This window comes from Nyctereutes procyonoides, unplaced genomic scaffold (assembly GCF_905146905.1).
Source record: "Nyctereutes procyonoides isolate TBG_1078 unplaced genomic scaffold, NYPRO_anot_genome, whole genome shotgun sequence".
Lineage (NCBI taxonomy): Eukaryota > Metazoa > Chordata > Mammalia > Carnivora > Canidae > Nyctereutes > Nyctereutes procyonoides.
In genome coordinates this window covers 43,681,294-43,702,717 of record NW_026575051.1, presented here as the reverse complement: position 1 = coordinate 43,702,717, position 21,424 = coordinate 43,681,294, and the positions used below count along the sequence as shown (strand labels likewise).

General features: G+C 39.0%; 1 protein-coding gene across 4 annotated transcripts; it reads left to right on the top strand.

The window, feature by feature from the left end:
• Positions 1 to 46: 46 nt before the first annotated feature.
• PGM3 (phosphoglucomutase 3) lies at positions 47 to 21,360 on the top strand. 4 transcript variants are annotated; one of them, XM_055329680.1, is made up of 14 exons: positions 47 to 121; positions 788 to 867; positions 1,698 to 1,903; positions 4,387 to 4,571; positions 6,894 to 6,961; positions 8,288 to 8,421; positions 9,365 to 9,560; positions 12,033 to 12,190; positions 12,915 to 12,998; positions 15,671 to 15,769; positions 17,190 to 17,303; positions 18,341 to 18,463; positions 19,606 to 19,779; positions 20,925 to 21,360. In XM_055329680.1, the coding sequence occupies exons 3-14, from the start codon at positions 1,700 to 1,702 to the stop codon at positions 21,012 to 21,014; spliced, it is 1,629 nt and encodes a 542-aa protein (XP_055185655.1). In that variant the 5' UTR covers positions 47 to 121; positions 788 to 867; positions 1,698 to 1,699; the 3' UTR covers positions 21,015 to 21,360. The 4 variants fall into 4 exon arrangements, with proteins under 4 accessions (XP_055185655.1, XP_055185658.1, XP_055185657.1 ...); XM_055329682.1 differs by having other exon boundaries at positions 64 to 121; positions 842 to 867; XM_055329683.1 differs by lacking the exon at positions 788 to 867 and having other exon boundaries at positions 53 to 121.
• Positions 21,361 to 21,424: the final 64 nt, after the last annotated feature.

Sequence of the window (21,424 nt, the reverse complement as noted above, 5' to 3'; positions counted from 1 at the left end):
CCGTGATTGGCTCGGGGGCGTGGTGACGGGCCGGAAGTCACGCAGGGCCACGTCCGCGGGTTCTGAGGGCTTCAGTCAGGTAGGAGGCGCCGCCGCGGGGCCGCCGCTCCACCAGCTGGAGGTGAGGGGGACGTCCCGGCGCGGGGGGGGGGGAGCGGGGCCCCTAGGTTGGCGGTGAGGTGGGGCTTTCCTGTCCGTGGCGGTTCGGCCTGCGGGCGGGCTGACCCACGGGCGGTGCGCGCGGGACACCCCCGCCCTGGCGCCTCAGAGCCGTGTGAGGGTCTCGTCCTGGGGGCGCCGGACCAGAGGCCAGGACTGGGGGCAGGGGGAGGCGGCGGCGGCCTCAGGGTCGAGAGCCGGGAAGCGTGCGGCCTTCGGGGGCTGGAAGGAAAGCGGAACAAGCAAGCGGTTGGTAATTGAATGGAAAGAAGGTGGATGCTTTCAACTTTTTTTTAGAGTGGTCGCTGTTTGGACTTGTAAGGACTTTGAGTAAAAGCGTTCGCACGTTCGCTTTTATTGAACATAGTATTTTTTTTTTTTTGGAACGTAGTTTTAAGACCGAAAACGCTTTGAAGGGTGGAAGCATTTTATCTTCTTAAAAAAAAAAAAAAAGATTTCCTGGATTTAACAGGACTGGTTTACGCCCTGAGGAATAATCATGATATGTTCCCGAACGGTCAGTTTTTAACAAAATGTGCGCACGCTTGTGAAAGAGATTTGATCACTTGGGGCCAAACTAAATTAGCTTGCAGATTACCAGCTTTTTTTGTTGTTGTTGTTTATACAGCTGGACGAAAGCAAAAAAATTTTCACCATTTCCTTTAACTTTTGTTCATTGAAGCAACAAAGGACAGGGAAGAAAACAAGGTAGGACGGCTGCTCATCTCTGGGCTCTTTCGGAATGAGACTGACGGGAGAACTGAATAGTACGTGCAGCTGAGGTTGGACAAAGGCCAAGTTCCACCTAAAATTGGAGTATCCCAGAGAAAGAAGTACTAGTGGTCTAGGGGCCAATTAGAGATAAAAAGAAGATGTTACCAGTTTCAGAGCGTAGTTTAGAAGGGTGTCCTGATCCTTCCTTATGAAAATGGAAAAATCCACTGCAAGGTAGGAGGTCTGGGCAGCCTTGGAGAGGAGGCTGTTGCCCTTTGCCTTTCCTTTGGGCTCAAGTCTCTGTGGTCTGGGAGGAATAACAAAAGAACTGACAGATTCCCCAGATACTTGGGATATGTAGTCCCAGTTCATTTGACAGTATTTGCCCTTGGGCCCCAGTCTGTCACCAGCTACCCAAGTAAATGTAGGTTATTTAACTGAGACCTAGGCTTAGGTTTTTCCATTTGTAAAATGGGGCAATCTTTGATTGTTGTAGGAGTTTATGAATCTATGGGTGGAATCTTTCATTTCAGTTGAGAGTGGACCATTTTAAGTTCCACCTGGGTCCAGGAAGGAATAGCCCCAGAGCCAGAATGAGAGACGATTTGGGGATAACCTGCTATTTGCCCCGGAGTGGAGGATACAAGTTGGGCAGGATCTTCCCAGTGCCCACCACTGGGACTTATTCTGCCGTTCTTTTCTTTCTCAAACTTTCTTTGTGGGGGTTCAGAGCGAGGCAGATCTGTTAGTTTAGGGTGGCAGTTTTTGAAGCAAATGGTCCTCGAAGGATTTCTTATGATTAAAAATATTCCTTAATTTTGTAGACATGGATTTAGATGCTATTACAAAATACTCAGCATTACATGCCAAGCCCAATGGACTCGTTCTTCAGTATGGGACTGCTGGCTTTCGAACAAAAGCAGAACATCTTGATCATGTCATGTTTCGCATGGGATTATTGGCTGTCCTGAGATCAAAACAGACAAAATCTACAATAGGAGTCATGGTAACAGCATCACATAATCCCGAGGTAATGCTTTTAGTGCTCTGATAAAGCAAATCTTTATTTACAGGAACACATCTTAGCGTCTGAACGGTTTGACCTGAAGTACAAATTTGGATTCTAGGAATGTGCCTACTCATTATGTGCCTTTGGATTTGTTTTTTTTTTTAAGATTTATTTATTTATTCATTCAGAGAGCAAAGAGAGAGGCAGAAATACAGGCAGAGGGAGAAGCAGGCTCCCCGCAGGAAGCCCGATGTGGGACTTGATCCCGGGTCTCCAGGATCACACCCTGGGCTGCAGGCGGCGCTAAACCGCTGCGCCACCGGGGCTGCCCATGTGCCTTTGGATTTGAAATGGCTTTTTCTTAAAGATTTATTTATGAGAGAGAGAGAGAGAACGAGAACGTGAGGAGAGGGGCAGCAGGAGAGACAATCCTAAGCAGACTCCCCATTGAGTGCAGAGCCTGACCCTGGATTGGATCCCACAACCCTGAGGCCATGCACAATGCACAACCCAAGCTGAAATCAAGAGTCAGATGCTTAACTGACTGAGCTACCCAGGCACCCTGAAGTGGCTTTTTTTTGATGAGTGATCATTTAGCTCATGACTTTAAAGGGTGTGGAGAGAATGAAAATGAGAGTCATTTCTTGGACTAAGTCCATATTAGAGAAATAACAGAATGTCCTTCCAAGTTGTATTGAGACAGTATCAATAACAAAAATGTTACTTGTGTTAATTTAGTAGAGGTTGGAGGCAAGGTTGGGGATGGGGCAAGCATTTGAAAAGGTTTAGTGGATTTTGAAATTTTTTAGACTGGTTTTCTATAGTTTCTTGTTCTGAATGAACAGCCAAACAGATGGTTCCACGTATATTAAAGTAAGCTTCGAGCAGGTTATTGATGAGGATTGATGGTTCTAGTGTTATGACAATTAAATTTTTTTAAAGATTTATTTATTTATTTTAGAGATAGCGAGTGTGGGAACCTGGGAGAGGCAGAGAGGGAGAGAAAATCTCAGTCAGACTCTTGACTGAGCACACAGCCCAATGTGGGGCTCAATCCCATGACCTTGAGATCTCGACCTGAGCCAAAACCAAGAGTTGGACACTCAACTGAATGAGCCATTCAGTCACCTCCATTTTTTTTTTAATCAAAATATTCCTTTTGACATAGTTTAGCTGTTTTGTTTTGTACTGCCTATATAGTTCACCGATGCGTGGTTTGAGTACTATGTCTCTGTTTGGTTGCAAGAGCATGAGATTTTTGTCTTTGTAGCTAAATCAGTAGCAAATTAAAGCTATGTAGATCTGTGAAGGAGTATAACCTTCCTCTACTCCCCGCCCCCAACACACAAAAGGACATTATTCGTCCAACTTGTAAATGTGGATCATTATAAAATGTGTGTCTGAATGTCTGAATCACCACAGTTGATTATTGACTTGTGGTCTGAAGCCTAAATTTATTGCTAGTTCTAGAAGTACTTCGTAAAACAATACTGAGCTATTTCCTTCAGTTGAAATTCACTCTGAATTACATTTTTATTTCTTCCCCCTTTCCCCTCCCCCCTTTATTTATTTCATTTGAGCAGAATGGAATTGGGAATCAACTTTCAGCTTCTGTCACTGACTGGTTGATATATTGGCCAGTGTGTTCTTAAAGAGTCCAGAGTTGGAATGCCTGGGTGGCTTAGCAGTTGAATGTCTGCCTTTGGCTCAGGGCATGATCCCGGAGTCCCAGGATCCCGTCTCACATCAGGCTTCCTGCATGGAACCTGCTTCTTCCTCTGCTTATGTCTCTGCCTCTCTCTCTGTCTCTCATGAATAAGTAAATAAAATCTTTAAAAAAAAAAAAAAAAAAAAAAGAAGAGTCCAGAGTCATAGTGAGGAGGATATCTTGGTGTCCTTCTGCTCCATTTGTGCCCTGGTCATGTAATTGATGGTGAATGCACAGATGATAGCCTTTTTAAAAAACTAGTGTAAGCATAGTGGCTGGTGGGTTTAAGAGTAATATAGACTTGATGTTTTATTTATTTTTTGTTATTTATTTATTTAAAGATTTTATTTATTCATGAGATACAAAGAGACAGGCACAGGCAGAGGGAGAAGCGGGCTCCACATGGGGAGCCTGATGTGGGACTCGATCCCTGGGACCTGGGATCACACCCGGAGCAGAAGGCAGATGCGCAACCACTGAGCCACCCAGGTGTCCCAACTTGATGTTTCAATACCAGCACTGACACTCACTAGCTGTATGAATATAACCAGATTACTTTCTCTAAATCTCTGTTTTTTTCAAAGTAAGAGTGGAATAAAAATAGGATTATTAGTAAGATTGATGTTTGTGGTGAGGATTTATATAAAACAGTCCATTCCCTGGGATTCCATACCGTCACACGTGAAGCCACTCAGCCATGAATGTCTTTTTTTAGGGGAAAACAGCTAGAGTTTACTTCTTCAACTCACCCTTTGTGAATATGCACAGATGGCTTATTGTTTGCTTTTCTTTTAAGGAAGACAATGGGGTAAAATTGGTTGATCCTTTGGGTGAAATGTTGGCACCCTCCTGGGAGGAACATGCTACCTGTTTGGCAAATGCTGAGGAACAAGATATGCCAAGAGTTTTGATGGACATCAGTGTGAAAGCAGCCGTGAATCTGCAACAAGATGCCTTCGTAGTGATTGGTAGAGATACCAGGTGACCATCGAACTTATTGGTGAAAGGAGCTTTGGGAACTTGACCTAAATGATTGCATCAGTTTTAGTACCCATAATAAACTGAAAGTATTAAGTGGAACTGCCCTAAGAGGCTCCTCCACCTACCTGGCCTTTTTATTTTTAGTAGGATGTAGGAGCTAAGTCGCTCCTACATCTTGGGTTTTGGGGTCCGAGCTCCAACTCTAACACTATATGATTGGATCGGTTACTTAACGTTTGGAGCTTCCATATGCCCATCTATAAAATGTTGATGATAAAGCTTTTGTGAAAATTACATGAAATAATGTATGCAAAATACCTGACCTGAGAGAAGTACTTAACATATGTCTCCCAACCCTTTACTTCTGTAAGTTAATTGTTTTCTCTTAGAGAATAAGAATACCTGATTGTAATTCAGTATTTATAGAGATTTGCCTAATAATCTGCATTATTGTTGGTTCATTTTTTGGTATCATTTGCACATGTTGGCTTTCACTGGAAAACATTAACAATGTATATTATTTCTACATACAATAGTCCCCTCCCCCTGCTTATATGCAGGGGATACATTCCAAGACCCTTGGAGTTCAAGACTGAACTCTTTATACCATATTTTTCTCTCTACATACATAATTATGATAAAGATGAATTCTTTTAAGCTTTTATTTTTATTTATTTTTAAAGATTTTATTTATTTATTCATGAGAGACACACAGAGAGAGAGGCAGAAACACAGGCAGAGGGTGAAGCAGGCTCCATGCAGGGAGCCTAACATGGGACTCGATCCCAGGTCTCCAGGATCAGGCCCTGGGCTCAAGGCAGCGCTAAACCGCTGAGCCACCCGGGCTGCTCTAAGCTTTTTTTTATTAGTGCATTTGTGCACATGTAGGGAGAGAGAGAATCCCAGGCAGACTCTACACCCAGTCCTGAGCCTGGAGACAGGGCTCAATCTCATGACCCTGAGATCATGACCTGAGCTGAAATCAAGAGTCAGACATTTAACCAGCTGAGCCACACAGGCGCCCCTATGATACAGATTAATTTTAAGTTAAGTACAACAGGAGATCAACAATAAATAATAAAGAACAATTATAATGACATAGTGTAATAAAAGTTATGTTAGGGGCATCTGGGTGACTCAGTCGGTTAAGCGTCTGCCTTCGGCTCAGGTCATAATCCTGGGGTCCTGGGATGGAGCCCCGCATCAGTCTCCTTGCTCAGCACTGAGCTTGCCTCTCCCTCTGCCTGCACTCCCCCTGCTTGTGCTCTCTGTCAAATAAATGAAATCCATAAACAAAGTTCTGGGAGTGTAGTGTCTCTCACTGTCAACATATCCTACTGTACCGTACTCCCCCTTCTCTTTCTTGTTATTGATGTGAGATGATAAAATGCCTGCTTGAGAGAGGATGTGAGGTGAATCACGTAGGCATTGTGACATAGTGTTAGGCTCCTGTTGACTTGATGATATGTCATGCTTCTGGACTACGGTTTCAGGTAACTGAAACCATGGACAAGAGGGGACTACTTGTCATATTTGGCAGCTTTTGCATTCCTTTACAAAAAAGTATTGTAAAATGTTAGATTAAAAGTGTGCCTTAAAACAGAAGCATTCTCTTTAGTGTAAGATCTCATTTTAGAAATTCTTTCTAAAGGAAATTTCTAATCATAGTCTTAATGATATGACAATGTCTAGTATTTTATCCTTAGTGTGTTACCAGAGAGACTTCTAAATACCACTGATTGTGGATTTATGGGTATCAGAAATAGCCTAGTGACTTATGTTCTGAAATTATTATCTCACAGTGAAGCCATCCCACATGTAATTGCCTCTTACCAATTAATTAGTTTAAATGATATAGAACATTTTCCAGAAGGCAGTTATAATGATCTACTTTATTTTCAGATATATAATTTGTTATGACTTTTCCAAATGAAAAATAGGTTCTATATTCTTGGTACTGCATTATGCAAAGTGTGTGCATTCAGTATTTCTTGCTACTATTTTTAGGTAATGTATATATTGTTACAGTTGAACTTGAAAAGGTATTTGGGTATGGTGTAATTAGTGTATTTTTATATCTGTTTTCTAAATTCATTAAGAGCCAGACTCTTTCCAAGAAATATATTGTGAAAGCCTGCTAGAAAATGCTTATATTTTACTTGTATTATCTTTGCAGTGTTTTCAGACTTGACAGGTTTTAGTTCAAATACACCGAACCTATTATTCTGAAATTTGTAGCCCATAATTTCTACATCTGCTTTCAGAACTGGCAACTCTTGGTGTCAGGGTGGGATGTGTTATTTTCTTCCTTTTCTTTTCTAGGCCCAGCAGTGAGAAACTTTCACAGTCTGTAATAGATGGTGTGACTGTTTTAGAAGGTCAATTCCATGGTATGTAGCTGTTCTGATCTAAATTAATCTTTAAAAAACTTAAATCTTTTAAGAAAATTGTAAAAGTAACATTTTAGAAAATACAGATAAAAGAAGTTTTTAAAAAATGAACTTCCAGGTATAGAGGCACCTGGGTAGCTCAGTCAGTTAAGTGTCTGACTCTTGTTTTCAGCTTAGGTCATGATCTCATGGGTCATGGGATCGAGCCCTGTGTCGGGCTCCACGCTCAGTGGGGAGACTCCTTGAAGATTCTCTCCCTCTGCCCTTTCCCCCATGTACAAGTGCACATGGTCTCTCTTTCTCTCTCAAATCTTTAAAAAAAAAAAAAAAGAACTACTAGCTATAAAATACTAGTTTTTTAAATTTAAAAAGCTGGGCAGCCCTGGTGGCGTAGCAGCTTAGCGCCGCCTGCAGCCCAGGGTGTGATCCTGGAGACCCGGGATCGAGTCCCGCGTCGGGCTTCCTGCATGGAGCCTGCTTCTCTCTCTGCCTGTGTCTCTGCCTCTCTTTCGCTCTCTTTGAATAAATAAATAAATAAATCTTTTTTTTTTTTAATAAATAAATTTAAAAAGCTAACATTTTTTTCTCTGGGTGTGCATATTTTGTTTTAGCTATAGGAAATTATATGTAAGAAATACTGATCTTGGGATCCCTGGAATCTGCTTGGTGAGAAATAACCAGCATTTTTGCATTTTCTAAAAATATCACAGATGAGGGACACCTCGGTGGCTCAGGTCATGATCGTGGGGTCCTGGGATCAGGTCCCACATCAGGCCCCCTACAGGGAGCCTGCCTCTCCCTCTGCCTGTGTCTCTGCCTCTCTGTTTCTCATGAATAAATAAAATCTAAAAACAAAACAAAACAAAACAAAACACAGCAGGGGGCCAGGAATAAGGGAGAAGTCTCTAAGTTCCTACTCTCTAATCACGTGGTTGGTTTCCCTGGCAACCAGCCCCATCGTAGTGTGCTTAAGGAGCTTTCCAGTGCCATTCTTTAGCGTAATAAAAGACAATTAATTCCTTGCTCTCATCACTTAGAAATTCTAAGGGTTTAGAAGCTCTGCCAAGAATGGAGACAAAGACCAAGTCTCTATTTCTTATTATAAATCACAACATCACAATGTGGCAGTTGTAATAATTTCAGTGGATATTTATGTGTATTTCTGAATAATTTGGAAGTTGGCATTTTTGTTTTATGAAAGGTCTTTTTTTTTTTTAAAAAAAAAAACATTTGTCACTCTAAAATTCATGTGATATGAATACATTTAAACTTTTTTTGTTGTCGTTTAAGAAATGTGACAAATTGCTTTTTGTATTTCTATGATAGATTACGGCTTGTTAACGACACCCCAGCTGCACTACATGGTGTACTGTCGAAATACCAGTGGCCAATATGGAAAGGCAACCATAGAAGGTTACTGCCAGAAACTCTCTAAAGCCTTTACGGAGCTTACCAAACAGGTGAAAATCTCTTGAACATGGTTAGGGTTTAAGCAAATGAATAAAGTAACATCAGTTGAATAATTTATCTTATTTTGTCACTCCTCCTTTTTCCAATAATGTGCTGTATTTCCTTTTTCTTTCTAAGGCTCCACAAGGTTTGACCCTTGTATTCTGCTGAATGTTTGTTGGTATTTACTTGCCAATGTATGTAGTACATTGAGATAATTGGAAGAGAAAACATGGGGTTCTTGTGATTTCATAAATATTCATACAGATGAATTTTCTTGAGAAAACATGGAGTTCTTGTGGTTTCATAAATATTCATACAGATGAATTTTCTTGTAGGGTTAATGTTAGATGCTGTTGGCTTCATACTTGAGGTGTCTACTGTTGAGAAAGATTTTTTTCCTGGAAGATTAACTTCTTAAACCCTGGTTGAGATTTGGGGGGTATAATTAATTTGATCAACAAATATTGAGTACATGTTGTTGACCAAATCCCTTGTTTTCCTAGAACTTATATTCTGAACTAAGGATGGGCCAAAGAGGAGGTTGACAGGAAAAATCCAGACATGCCCAGTGGTGTTATGTACTATCAAGAGAGTGACAGGTGTCATTCTGCTCATTTGTCTGTATGCTCATTCCCACATTTAAATGCCTGTCATGTAACATAGGCTGTAGTATTATTTTGAAGGGACCTTGCTTAATTGAGGCTAAATTCTGATAAAACTCCATTTCCATAAGTTACTCAATTGGTGAAACTGTTCTAGTGTCCAAAATAAAGGTTTTTAAATTTTACTTTGGTTTTCTACAGTTTTCAGCTAAATATGTGTACCCTTTTTCTCAGGTTAAAATAGATGAGTTAACTGAAATGATGGAAGATGTTTACATATACCTATATGTGCTTTATGCTTCACTCTCTTATAGCTTGAAATTTTTCTTTTATGTCTTTTCCTTTTAAGGCTTTCTGCAGTGGAGATGAATATAGATCACTTAAGGTTGACTGTGCAAATGGCATAGGGGCCCTGAAGCTGAGAGAAATGGAACACTACATTTCCCAGGAGCTGTCAGTTCAGCTACTTAATGATGGGACGAAAGGGAAACTCAACCATTTATGTGGGGCTGATTTTGTGAAAAGTCATCAAAAGCCTCCACAGGGTATGTAGAAAATTTGTTTTTAGAGCTCTTTAAAATGAATCTTATTTACAGACAGAGGTGGGCAAGTGAGTTGAGTCATGTAGCTAGTCCTGGTGCTTCTGCTCTAGACATCTGAGCATTTCCTTACTTGTCAGTGTCTTTCAAAACATGGTCTACTCTCTTTGTATGTAAGTCACACAACTACAGTGTGTAGGAAATCTCTGGGGGTGAGGGGTTAGCAAAATCAGAAATTGGTGTTTTAGAGCCGTGATTCTCAAACTGTGGCATGCATGAGAATCACCTAGAGGGCTTATTAGCACGTAGATTCCTAGATTCTAGAGTTTCTCATTTTGTAGATGGTGGAGTAGGATTTAGGTAGGGTAAGAATTTGATTTCTGTCAAGTACCTAACCTTCGTTAATGGTGCTGGTCTGGGGACCACACTGTGAGAATCATTGATCTAAAGGATAGCAATAGTTAAGTAGCATTTTTTTATTTTTTACCTCATCTGAATTATACGCATTATGGAAAGGGAATGCAACTCTTAATTATAACTGTCTGCAAAATCACTGTTTTGTACAATTGGCATATCAGGAGGAAAACTATTCTATAGATTGTAGTTGTACTAAGAGATTATAGTTGCACTAAGAGTATATGTAGCGATACAGATACTAAATTGTTTAGTGTTTTGGCCATGATTGGCTGGCAGATAGATGTGTTTTGTTTGCTCTGTTGCTTGTGTGTTTAATTGCATTAGTTGTCACCATTTAAAGATACTGTGATTTTACTTAAATATTAGAAACTCTGACTTCTTTACCAAAATCAGAAAACGTCCATTCTTACATGGCAATAATCAGCTGCCATGGAGTAGCTCCTGCTCACTTCAGACAGGACATCATTTTTCAGAACTCCACATAAGTTCTCATCCAATTGCCTCTCTCTCATTTGTTATTCTGCCTCACTGTAGTAAGCATTTACATTTTTAGTTGAATCAATCAGTTTTAACTCCTTTTCATTGACTTGCTTTTTGTGACTTTCACTGACAGTTTGGTTTGGGTCCCTCATCTGTCCATTCACTAAAATGAGCTCTTCTGCTCCCTTGCTTTAGACGCTGGTGAGAAGGAGTAATGAGAAATGTTTAGCGCAAAAGAAATGTTGCTAAAATTAAATCTCCTTACAACTTGCAGCCCACTAATACCTGAGACATGCAGTGTGTGACTATACCTCAAGGAACTCATGGCTGCCTTCATGTTGATGTATATTGATAGAGACTAAAAGTAGCCTTATCTTGGCAATAACCAGACCTCGAAGATCCTGTAAACTTCACTTTCAGCATGCAGAAATTCCTTAGAAACTTATCTTCTCTCTAATCATACCCCCCCAAGCAAACTTAAAAGTATATAATCATTCACTCATCACAATCCCAGTGCAGCTTTCTCTGCCCGTGGATCCTTTCCCCTCCTATAATAAAAGCACCTTTTACATTTTAAAATATCTCAAGAATTCTTTCTTCACTGTTGAGCTTGGCGGTCCTGCATCACGCAGCTACAGTATGAACAAAACCATTAAAGGCCCTCTCACTTTCCTGAAGCTTGTGTTATGCCCTATGGTCAACCTTACGTTAATATTCCTCATGGAGGGGATCCCTGGGTGGCTCAGCGGTTTGGCGCCTGCCTTTGGCCCAGGGCATGATCCTGGAGTCCCGGGATCGAGTCCCGCGTTAGGTTCCTGCATGGAGCCTGCTTCTCCCTCCTCCTATATCTCTGCCTCTCTTTCTCTCTCTCTCATAAATAAATAAATCTTAAAAAAAATATATTCCTCATGGAAGCCTCATGTTGGATTTGTCCACCTGCTGCTGTCATGGCTAAGGAATAGCAGAATTTTCTAATAAGTTGGACATGACAGTTGCTGAGGTTTTGAAAACTTTATGCAAATTACACAAGCTATATTTCTCTCACATGTTACAATTCTTTTAACTTACCAGTGTTTCTTGTTACTGATAGTGTGAACAAATAAGAATCGGTTCTATTGGAATTAAAGCACATACCTCATCTATTGCTGATTATTTTTTATATGTAAAGGACATCATAGTACTAGGTCAGTTGCTTTCACAAATATCTGTAGCTAACAAAAAACTATGGGACCCTGTCTTGCCAAACCAAGTAGCTTACAGAACAGAATTTTATGTTAATATTACATCGTTTCAGCATAGAATTCTTCTTTTCCAGTTAGCTGTGAAAGAACTTACCCTGTAAAAACAACCAATAAACCCTTATACTAATTAAAGATTAAGGCATTGGTTTTTATTTGGAAGGATAATTTTAAGTACTTCTTGAAAAGTGATAGTGGACATGGTTTGATGGAACACATAAGGCCAGTTATGATCATACTTTAGTGAAATATTTCTCCTTTGTAACTAATGTAAGAGAAAAACCTTATGGAGGTTTATTCCCATTTCTTTGACTGAAATCCATTTTTAAATTCTGTGTGCTAGGAATGGAAATGAAGCCTAACGAAAGATGTTGTTCCTTTGATGGAGATGCAGACAGAATTGTTTATTACTACCTTGATGTAGATGGTCACTTTCATCTCATAGATGGAGACAAGATAGCAACACTAATTAGCAGCTTCCTTAAAGAGCTCCTATTGGAGGTATGGTGGAGTGATCAACTGCCCTTCAGAGCAAGACTTACTGGTGACTAACAGGCATTTGAATGTCTCAGAGGCACAATACATATGGAGTTCCTTACCTTTGTGGCCAGAAAATATAAGAAGATATGGTAATATTAGTCATTTCAACATGGGGCACTGGTTTTGGAACCTGAAAGTATTCTTTTCTTACTTATATTGGCAACTGTGATTTGAAGCCTTATGAAGTTTTGGTTTCTTCATAACTAGCACTTTATTAATGAGAATTCCATCATCACTTCCAAAGCCTCAAGTTTAAACAGAAAATCTTATTCTCTGAGATCTGTATTTTCTGTATTATACTTAATAATGTAAGAGGTATGCTCTGTTTTGCTCTTTTGGAAATCTTAGGCCAGCTTTAAGTATAAAATGTAATGGGAAGTAATTATTATAATGTGGAAAAAGGTATACTTTAAGAATTCAGTAAATACTTTTATTTAAAAAATTAGCAAGAAATCACAAGCTTCTTTAGAAGAGATTCCTTATGGAATTTAAATGATGTTCAAAAGTATTTTAGCTTTTTTTTCTGGCATGCATGTAAATTTTCATTTACAGCTTTCATTGCATAAACTAAGACACAGCTGAACTGGGTGATGATTTTGTCATCCTTTGGAACTCTTGTTACATGTTTGCTTTTATAAGTTAGTGTCTTTACTTTTGATGGCCAATTATCATTGTTTTTATCTAGATTGGAGAAAGTTTGAATATTGGTGTTGTACAAACTGCATATGCAAATGGAAGTTCAACACGGTATCTTGAAGAAGTTATGAAGGTATTGAACCATTTCCATTTTCTGGTAGCTTCTTAATTATTATGTTCTAAGATTTTTCCCTGAGGAAAACAATGACCTCACTTATATGAATAAATGAATAGCTTGTAGTACATGAAACTGAGCTGTTGTCCATTTAAGGGTGAGTGGAAATCAAAAATAGGAAAAGAAATTGTCCCTGATGTGAAAACGGAAAGAGACTTACCCCTTCCCTTTTTTTTAGAGCATTTCTTTTAGAAAACTTGTAAATTCCTTCTCTGTCTCCTTTATAATGAATGTAAATCTTTTTAAAGGCTAAGTAAATTTTATGGCTCAGGAATGTTTTCAGTCCCTGCACTGAAATGTGAACTTCAGGGAAGCTAGCACCTGTCTCCCAGGGTCCTGAGTTTATGTTAGGTATACCTCGGAGCCAGCCATCTATCTACTTGTTATAGAGAGATGAGAAATTTTATTATTTTATTATTTATTATTTTATTATTTTATTATTCTTTTCCGAAGGATTAAACATCGATGGCCACCGCAGTTATCAGGTAAATTTAAGACAAAAAACATGTGACAAATGGCCCTGTGAAGTCTCCTTGCAAAGTGGGCCTATTCAGTAGGCATAGGGACTATTGCCGGGGAGAGATACCGGGCTCATCACCTAATACAATAAGGAAAAGTGGAGATTTTGTAGCCAAGGAGCAAGGGGGGGTGGTTGGTAGATGGGAAATTACTGAGCAGTCATCAGGGAGGATTCTGGCTCAATCTACCTGAACTGCTGAAGGCAGGCCTGGGTGATTACATACTACCTGGGGGATGGGATAGAGCGAGGACTTTGATCAGTTTTAGGAGGTAGGAGATTGTTGCTGACAGTGCACTGTGGGAGACACCCAAGGACAGGACCTGTTGAAGCTCACAGGGAAAGTTTGGTCTGTTATTAGCTTCAGCTCTATTATATGAGGGTGAGATTTTTTTTAGATTTTATGTATTTATTCATGAGAGACAGAGAGAGAGAGAGAGAGAGAGAGAGAGAGGCAGAGACATAGGTTGAGGGAGAAGCAGGCTCCACGCAGGGAGCCTGACAATGGGATTCGATCCTGGGTTTCCAGGATCACACCTTGAGCTGAAGGCAGGCGCTAAAGGCTGAGCCACCTGGGCTGCCCAATGGTGAGATTTCTGTCTTTGCATTCTCTTAGCAGATTGCCTCTGGTATATCACAGTCTGGCTTAATGCTTATTCCGTAATTAAAACTATTTTCTTACTCTTTTGTGGAAAAGTTTTCTGGGTTGGTAGGAGGTTTTGTATCTAATTTTCCCCCCCAACATCCACCAGATGACCATCCTGTGTACCACATCATCTCCAAGAGTTAGAGGGTTCATAGCCAAAATTAGATCGATTTGCCTTTACTCTTTCTCATTAGCTAGTGTATTATTTTCCAACTTTTGTGTATCCCTTTTCAAATTTCTGCATTTTACTAGTTTTTGTTGCGTTTCCATTCTTTTTTAAGCAAGGATGGCAAAGTCAAATTCTTGTAGAACCTTGGTAGGTGAGGTGACTAAGTACAGCAGGGGGAAGAGGACAGAGAAGTATGTGCCCAGCCAGGCCAGCAGCTGTCACCTTTAGTCAGATTCTTTAAGAGAAGCTGAAAATCTGAATTTTGTGTAAATCTCTTCCTTTTTTAAGTCTTGGCAACTGATTCAAAATTCCAAATAAATAGGCAAAATGAAACACATCTGGAGGCTGCTAATTTGTGACCTGATTGAAGTATAAGGTTGTAGTAAACACTCGTGGCATTTCATCTTTCACAGGAATTCTCAGCTCCTGGATTATTGTTTCAGTATTTTCTTATTTTTCTGTTTAAAAAATTTCTTATAGGTTAAGATAGCCTGTTTAAGAAACTGTTAAGAACACACCTGAAACTGTTAATCATCAACCCATTCTCCTATGGATGGATGCAATCTTTTGAGCTCTAGCTTTCCTGAGGTTTTTTACATCCAGTTAAATGCCAATCTTCTTTGATCTTGATCTCTTCTGCACTTTTGCCACCATTAGCCGTAACCACTCTTCTCTTTTAGATCCATCCAAGATTTAGGCCGCCCAAGTGTTGCTAGTCTGACTACTGTAATTTCATAATGGGCTTAGTCCTAGAACCCTCCTGCTCTTTTAACCTTCTAAGCCAGGGGTTAGCAAATAGTGGCCTGTGGACCAAATCCAGTCTGCCACATGTTTATAAAGTTTTATTGGAATACAGCCATGCTCACTTGTTTCTGTATTGTCCGTAGTTGCTTTACATTAATGGCAGAAGTGAACAGTTGTGAGAGAGATCATACGGTTTGTAAAGCCTGAAATATTATCTGGCCATTTGTAGTAAAAGCTTGCAGACCCCCTACTATAAGCCATTCCACACTGTAGCTGAGCTTTCTACAATTAGATCACGTCACTCTCTGCCCCGCTCCCCACATCCTGCATTATCTTATCAGGTGACACTCTCTTGCTTTTTCCTTGGCTGTGGGCTTCTGTAAGTGCCTTCACTCCCCCTCACTAACATCACTTTGTATTTTAATTGCTTAATTGTCATCCTCACTAGATAGCTCCAGGAGGTTTGTTCCCTGTGCTGTCCTTGGGAAGAGTAGGGACAAAATAACTATTTGCCAATTGAATAATTGCAGTTACATTTTTTAAATATGTCATAGGTGCCTGTCTATTGTACTAAAACTGGTGTAAAACATTTGCACCACAAAGCTCAAGAGTTTGACATTGGAGTTTATTTTGAAGCAAATGGGCATGGCACGGTAAGTTCTCTTAATCAACTACAGCTGGCTGTAGCTGGACGTTTTTTAATGATGGGAATTCTGTATCTGGATAGTACTACGTTATAGCCCCCTTTGTTGAAATGATCAGTATGATGGCAGAAGAAGATTATTTGGTTAACTAATATAGTCTTCTATGTTGTGAAACTGATTTTCTTTTAGATAGTGATTTTTGAGTATGAAGACATTATTCTTAGTTTCCTAAAAAAAAAAAATGCAGTTAATTTTTTTTTCAAGCAGGTGGTCTATATATCATTTAAAAATCTTTCCTTTTACCACTTATGACCAGTGTAAAGAAAAGTTCAGTAGCATTCAAGTGTTTGAACACTTGAGAATTAAGTTATGAACAACTCATTATAATGAGTATAATTAGCCATAAGCATATAAAATTTTTAGGGTTTTTGTAGGTAGAGTATTTGAAAAGTTTGAGAATATAGTACACATACCTTATACATTTTGAAGTATATTATCTGGCTTTTAGTAATAATACTCATAATATTCAGGGTTTTTTAAAAACATTTTTATAAAAAAATAAAATAAAAAATATTTTTATACCTCACCTCATTTCATAAATGGAGGTGGCCAACAGAAAATGTTTTCTGGGTCAGATTATTTTCCTTAATTTCAAACTGGTTCTAGAGGCCTTAAATTAAGAAAAATCAGTTCTTAGGAAATGCAATTAAATTATAACTGCAGTGATCTAATTAATTCAGATATTGATAAATGATTTTAAAGACAGTATGTATTCTAGTCATTGGGCTACAAGGTTTCTGTTGCTGCTGTAGGGTAAGTGGGTATGGCTGTGGTCGGGCAAAAACAGTGACCAGAGTGCTGACTATGGTATTGAACCTTGGAAGGCACTAAAATCACGGGCAAAGAATTTTAAAATGACAAGAATCTTGAGGAACATGATGTGTATAACATCCATGGTACTATTTTCTGTAATGTGATAAATATGATGAATCTCTTTATTATTAGGGATATAAGCTAGGTAAAAGTATTTCAGGACAAGAAAACTATACTACTTTTGTTGAATTTTATATTCTTCTAAGTAAAATGGATACAGATAGGCTTAAAGAATCAGGTTGCACAGGAGTGATGCAGCTGGTTGAGGGGCAAACATAAAGAACTCATCATGTGCATTTGCCTCTGCTAGGGTGGAATTTTCTTTGTAATCAGCTTTTTAAATTTTGATAACCAGTTTTATAATCCATAAAGGAAATTCCCCCCCCTAGTAGTATCTTTTGGGTTCTGATTTGATCTTCCTAATTTCATTCATTCTAAAGTTGCCATTATTTTTCCCGTTTTTGCAGTCATTGAGGGTTTCAAAAGTGGTTTAGCTAGGGTGCCTGGGGCATGGATAGTGTGTTTTGTGATTTTCTGTTTTATGCTTTCATTGCAGGTACTGTTTAGTAAAGCTGCTGAAATAAGGATAAAACAACTAGCAAAAGAATTAGAAGATAAGAAAAGGAAAGCTGCTAAGATGCTTGAAAATGTTATTGATTTGTTTAATCAGGTCAGAGCTGGTGGGTGGCAGGCTCTTGGTTACTTTTACATTTTCAGAAGGTAGAATAGTATGCTGTCTAAAAAAATTTTTTTGAAAGATTTTGTTGAGAGAGCACATGAGTGAGCTCAAGCAGGGGGTAAGGGCAGAGGGAGAAGCATATTCTCTGCTGAGGGTGGAGCCTGACATGGGGCTTGATCCCAGGACCTTGAGATCATGTTCTGGGCAGCAGTCAGATGCAGAACCCTGAGACACCCAGGCGTGCCTGAATAAAAAATTAAAGTAGAAAAGTCCTGGCAACTTCCTTGCCACAGTGGTATATACAGTTGAGATTTACACTGAACTGAAATGTGGTGATAGAACATTGATGTGTTTCCCTCCCCCTACATTTTATGATGAAAATTAAGTGTAATGAGTTGCTTCCACCTAGAGTCAAGATCAGCTATTGAGTCTTTTATAAATGGGTTGCATCATTGAGATTGGAGTCTACAATATGGCAGCAGAAGAGCCAAGAGTGTGACCTAGAAAAGTGGTGGATCTAATATTTGAATCTTACACATTTGAGGCACTTGACATACGTCATTGTATAATCCTTGCAATAATACAGGGAGAGGCATTACTATAATTCCCATTTCATAAATGAAGAAACAAAGGGCTTGGAGCTAATAAATGAAGAGTATGGATCCAAGTTTAGGTGTGTCTTACACTTTACCATGCATGATGCCTTCCATTATCATGGTATATCTCAAAAGGGATCTTGTTATAACGGAAAATTTGAATCATAGAATGTTAATGCTGGAAACTTAACAGTTATCCGGTTTAATTTATAATGAGGAAGATTAATGGCAGGTTTCTTAAGAGGTAGTTTCAATATTGTTTGTATAACTCATTGTGGTCTTCCATTCCCTTTCTCTTTCTCCATATACTATGGTGTAATAATCCTGTGTGGAGGTGGGCAGGGAGAAGGCACAGGATACTGTGATTGGTTAAGATAGAGCATTCATCTCCAAGCTTTGCTGACATTAAATTTCTTTCACTTTGTCTTGTAGGCAGCTGGTGATGCTATTTCTGACATGCTGGTGATTGAGGCAATCTTGACTCTGAAGGGCTTGACTGTACAACAGTGGGATGCTCTTTATATGGATCTTCCAAACAGACAGCTCAAAGTTAAGGTGGGAGAAAGATTGTAAAATTACTTTTCTGAAAATTACCATAATACATTAAAATACATTATCTCCAACCTCTATATAAAATTTTTTCCTTTTGTCATAATTCATTGTATACATATTGAATAGAACATGCTTATATCATGTATTTTCTCATATCTTAAAAATTATGGAATAACCATTCAATTGTTTGAGAAGTATTCAGTTTACAAACTTTATTATAAATAATATGTGTCACTTTTTCTGTAAAGATTTTATTATGGAAAATTTAAAACATATAAATGTGGAGAGAACAAAAGCTTCACCAGATTTCAACTATTCTCCATTGCTTCACCATTCTCATATCCCCCATGTTCTTCTGAATCAATCCTGATAGTCTATCATTTCAAGTGAGAATGTTTACTTTGCATGATTCTTGGTTCACACAGTATTTTCCTGGGGCTAGATGCTTATAAAAAGTAGGCTCTGTGGGCTCAAAGAATTTTTTCTAAAGGCATTTCATATAAATCCTAATTGATGTCTATACAGATATATACCAGTGTACCCAATTGCCAACAGAATTTGTGAAAGACCGTTAGAGGTAGTAGAGCCCAGGTTCACACAAATGGCTACTGATTGTTCAGATTAGTTTTTTGGCATATTTAGGTGATTTTTATCATGACCTTCTTATGGTTATTTGATCAGTGTACTGAAGTCCTATAGTACTAGCCATTACTTTAGTGGTAACTGTTTAGAGACTGAAGAAGGAAGTTATACAACTGAAATTAATAACCCTGATTTTGTCAAATAAAAATCATAAATTTTTTTTTAAAAAAGATTAATGAACATGTGAGTTCCTGAGCCAGGGGGAGAGGCAGAGGGAGAACCTCAAGGTGACTCCCCACTGTGCACAGAGCCCAGTGTGGAGTTCTATGTCGGGACCCTGAGATTAGACCTGAGCTGAAACCAAGAGTTGGAAGCTCAACCACTGAGCCACTCAGGCACCCTATAGAATTTTAATGCAGTTGCATTCTGTATTTGTTCTGGTAGGTTACTATCTGACAGTGTTGCACTTGGCTGTACAATGAGGTCTGTTATTAAAATGAAATGGCTACAGTCTTTTGGTGGGAATTGTGATATAGTGACAAATATAAGATGTTTGTGCATAGGTTGCAGACAGGCAAGTTATCAGCACCACTGATGCTGAAAGACAAGTAGTTACACCTCCAGGCCTACAGGAAGCAATCAATGACCTTGTGAAGAAGTACAAGCTTTCCCGAGCTTTTGTCCGGCCTTCTGGTACAGAAGATATCGTCCGAGTATATGCAGAAGCAGACTCACAGGTAAGCTGGGACACTTCTATTAAAAAAATGTGTAGTGAGAATCTGACAGCATTGGGTAGTAGGGGTGGTAGTTGGAGAGAAAAGAAAACAATTTGAATAGTGTTGCAGTCTCACTGTGAAAATTCAGGGTTTAACATCTGAGATTTGTCTATGTAGGATTTTTAGGTTCATATTAAAAAATTTAGACCCACTTAGTTTATTTCCCCCAATATTTTTCTTTTGATTTATTCCAGACTTCCTGAAAGTGTCCTATTTCTAGCTGTGGCATGAGTAACTAGTACTTAGTTTGCCTATGCTCAGCTTATATGGCCTGAAGTGGACTATCCTTTTTTCCCTTCTTTAACGTATTGCTTTACGGAAACAACCAGTTTTGAGGTACATGTCTAAATTAATGGTACCATCAGCCATGCTGATCGAAATTCATCTTTGTCTCTGGACTTTTTATTTGAGCACAGAGCCCAATGTGGGACTTGATCCCATGACCCTGAAATCATGACCTAAGTGGAAACCAAGAGTCAGTCACTTAACCAACTGAGCCACCCCTTTGTTCCTGGACTTCTGATTTGTTTTTCAAAGTAATTTCCTCTAAACAGCCTTGCCATGTGCTTCTGCCGTAGGGCGAAGACCTCACAGTCTGGATTTTTAACATTTGTCCTCTTCAGACACCATCATCTTTAAACCCTTGATAAAATGAAAGTGTGTGCACAACTGAGGCAATATAGAGTGGACTGAATAGGCACTCAGAAGGAAGCATTTTATTAGGGAGCTGGCAGCTTTTTGGCAGAGGTTTAGGCCATCCTAGAATACAGGGAATAAAAATTCCTGATTTATGGGGAGAGGCCATCTGGGACCTTGTAACAGTTACTTTTAGGTCAGTTGTGGCTTTGCTTCTAAATAGATGTATTGAATTATTCAGTTTTGGAATGATAAATCAGATTACAAAATTAAGGACTCACCTGACTTAGAAGAATTTGAGATTTCCATTTATTTATTTAAGAGTATTGGAATGTTACTGAAAGGTGAAAAAAATTTTTTTCATTTGAATATGTTAGTGAAACAAAATCAAGAAGTCCCCTCCCCTTCACAGTCCCAAGTTACCTGAGAGATGCTCTTTCTCATCTAATCTCTTTTCATGTAATTTGCAGGAAAATGCAGATAGCCTTGCACACGCAGTGAGCCTGGCAGTATTTCAGCTGGCTGGAGGAGTTGGAGAACCACCCCAACCAGGTTTCTGAAGACAATTTTTATATTCATGAGAAACTGGATTTTTAAAAAGTTTTTACAAAATAATAGTACTCCCATTATTGTGACAGGTTCAAACCCATTTATAATCATAATGTTTACAGTGCATCTTACTAGATTGTGCTTCTAAAACTGATTATTTTTCTTAAACACTACCACAGTAATTGTTTTGAAGTAGGTAAGACTTGTTAAATTTAGTTTTTAAAAAGCAAAACTTACCTAATTTCAATCTCATTAATGTAAAGTGGGGCTTCACTCTATGGTTCAATTATCAACTTTATAATACATGCAGGGAAAATTCACGAGGGCTGCTGGAAAATTAAACCTTATTATCAGCTCCTTGGAACGTCTTTTCCATCGTCGTAACCTAATCATGCTCACTGTTTTGGAGGATTCACCACTG

Coding starts and splice junctions, on each gene's coding strand:
- PGM3 (XM_055329680.1), top strand. CDS start 1,700: ATGGATTTAGATGCTATTACAAAATACTCAGCATTACATGCCAAGCCC. Junction 4,572..6,893: donor GTGATTGGTAGAGATACCAG/GTGACCATCGAA, acceptor TTTCTTTTCTAG/GCCCAGCAGTGAGAAACTTT. Junction 8,422..9,364: donor TTACGGAGCTTACCAAACAG/GTGAAAATCTCT, acceptor TTTCCTTTTAAG/GCTTTCTGCAGTGGAGATGA.